Source organism: Halichoerus grypus, chromosome 5, assembly GCF_964656455.1.
Source record: "Halichoerus grypus chromosome 5, mHalGry1.hap1.1, whole genome shotgun sequence".
NCBI classification, from domain to species: domain Eukaryota; kingdom Metazoa; phylum Chordata; class Mammalia; order Carnivora; family Phocidae; genus Halichoerus; species Halichoerus grypus.
Genome location: NC_135716.1, coordinates 91,841,959 through 91,843,850, shown reverse-complemented (window position 1 = coordinate 91,843,850; position 1,892 = coordinate 91,841,959). Strand labels below are relative to the sequence as shown.

General features: G+C 56.4%; 1 protein-coding gene across 1 annotated transcript; it reads right to left on the bottom strand.

The window, feature by feature from the left end:
• Positions 1–1,109: 1,109 nt before the first annotated feature.
• Positions 1,110–1,601, bottom strand: NHLH2 (nescient helix-loop-helix 2). The gene has a single exon (XM_078071705.1). The coding sequence runs from the start codon at positions 1,515–1,517 to the stop codon at positions 1,110–1,112; it is 408 nt and encodes a 135-aa protein (XP_077927831.1). The 5' UTR covers positions 1,518–1,601.
• Between the last annotated feature and the right edge of the window lie 291 nt (positions 1,602–1,892).

Sequence of the window (1,892 nt, the reverse complement as noted above, 5' to 3'; positions counted from 1 at the left end):
TATAAAATATGTTTAGAAACAGGGAGAGGTGGGAAATTTGTTATACAAGTGCAATATAATTAGAGCAAAAAGAAAGACCACAGTATAATCTCAACAAACACGTAAAAAGTTAGACATAATTATTCCACCGGAAAAAGTGTAAACACTTGACTATAAATAAATTGGCACAGAGTATCCAAAGTAAAATTGTCACCACTCTGAAAAATAAATGTCTTGAAAAAAATACTCTACTCCTTCTAACATAAATAAAAATAGGTTGTTTTTTTCTAACTGCACCTATGGGTCCACATGTTTAAGGTCACAAATAGATGTTTTTTGGATATATAAAGGGGGCACTTCGCCTGAAAAAGCAATCAGATATTAAAATTTCCATTTAATTATGGATTCTCTTGTCTACATCAGTGTCATACCTTGGGGTTAAAATCTCACCCAGCTCAAACCTTCCCACAGTGTGTCTATTCTCAAAATATCTTTTGAGCTTACCAATATTGAGGGTTTGTCTGTTTTATTTGGATATAATCTTCCTTTCCTAATATAATCTTCCTTTCCACAGCAGAACGGAAACTTTCCTGTTCCACCTTTCTGTGCCTTAAATCTCTACATTGGAGGAGAGTCTTTCCCAAACCCTCCAAATGTTAGGTGATTTGTCAATTAGAAAAATCCCTTTAGATAGTCTAAAGTTAGGAGTCTTTACTCTGAGCTTCTGCCCTCATTCTTTCAAAACGTGAAGATCTGTGGGAGATAAATGTAGGAGAACTCAAAGTCTCCAGTGAGCTAAAGCAACTACCCTTAAAGGGATCCTAACACACAGAGGGGAGGCCTGGAGGCGGTGCGTCTCGGGTGCCTCCAGGAGGCACGCCTGGCCTGGAAAATGCCCCCTGCAAACCCCAGGCTCGCCAGACAACCCCACCTTCCCGAGTTGGAAACCCCTCGTCTCCTTGCTGGCCGGAGAGAACGCAGACGCGTGGCGAGCTTCCTCCCGCGTCCAGGCCTCTCCCGGCGGCCGTCCCGCTGGGCCACCGCCTCGTCCGCCAGCCCCACGGCGGCCGCCCGGGTCGGTGGCGCTGCCCCGGCTTCCGGACCGGCGGCCTCCCGCCGCGCCCCAGGCCCTACACGTCCAGGACGTGGTTGAGATAGGAGATGTAGCAGATGGCCAGACGCAGGATCTCGATCTTGGAGAGCTTCTTGTCCGGGGGCAGCGTGGGCAGCAGTTTGCGGAGCTCGGCGAAGGCCAGGTTGAAGGCCTCCACGCGGATGCGCTCGCGGGTGGCGTGAGCCGAGCGGTACTTGGCCGTGGCGCGCCGGCGGCGGCGCTTCTCCTCGCGGCTCAGCTGCTGCGGGTGCGGGTAGAGCGCGGCCCGGCTGCCGCCCTTGCCGTCGCCCTCGGCCTCCTCCACCGGCTCCAGGTCCGACACGCTGCCCAGCACCTTGGCGTCCGCGCCGCCCAACGACTCCGGGTCCGAGTGCGCCGAGCTGGGGTGGTCCGAGTCGGCGGCTTGGTCCGGACTCAGCATCATTTTGGAGGCTGAGGGGGAGCCAGAAAATCAATCAATTAAAGGAAGCAGGGTCTTCTTTGGATCCGAGGGAGAGCAGGCGAGAGCCTACCAAGTCGGCCCTCGGCGCGTCCCGGGTCCCCTCCCCACCCTAGGCGGGCGCGCTCGGCGGAGCTGGCCCCGCGGGGAAGGGAGAGCGCCGAGAGGGGCAGGCCCGAGGGCCTGAGCCCCGCGCCTCCCCACGGGGCCGGGGCCAGCGAGGTCCCGGCTGGGCCCCGGCCGCATCCCGGACCGGACTCCTCGGCCTGCGGGCCAGGCCCCCCGGGGAGAGGGCAGGCCCAGGAGGCTGCGACCGCGTTCTGTGCCTGCTCCGGCCAGATGCCGACTCTGCAAGGCAGT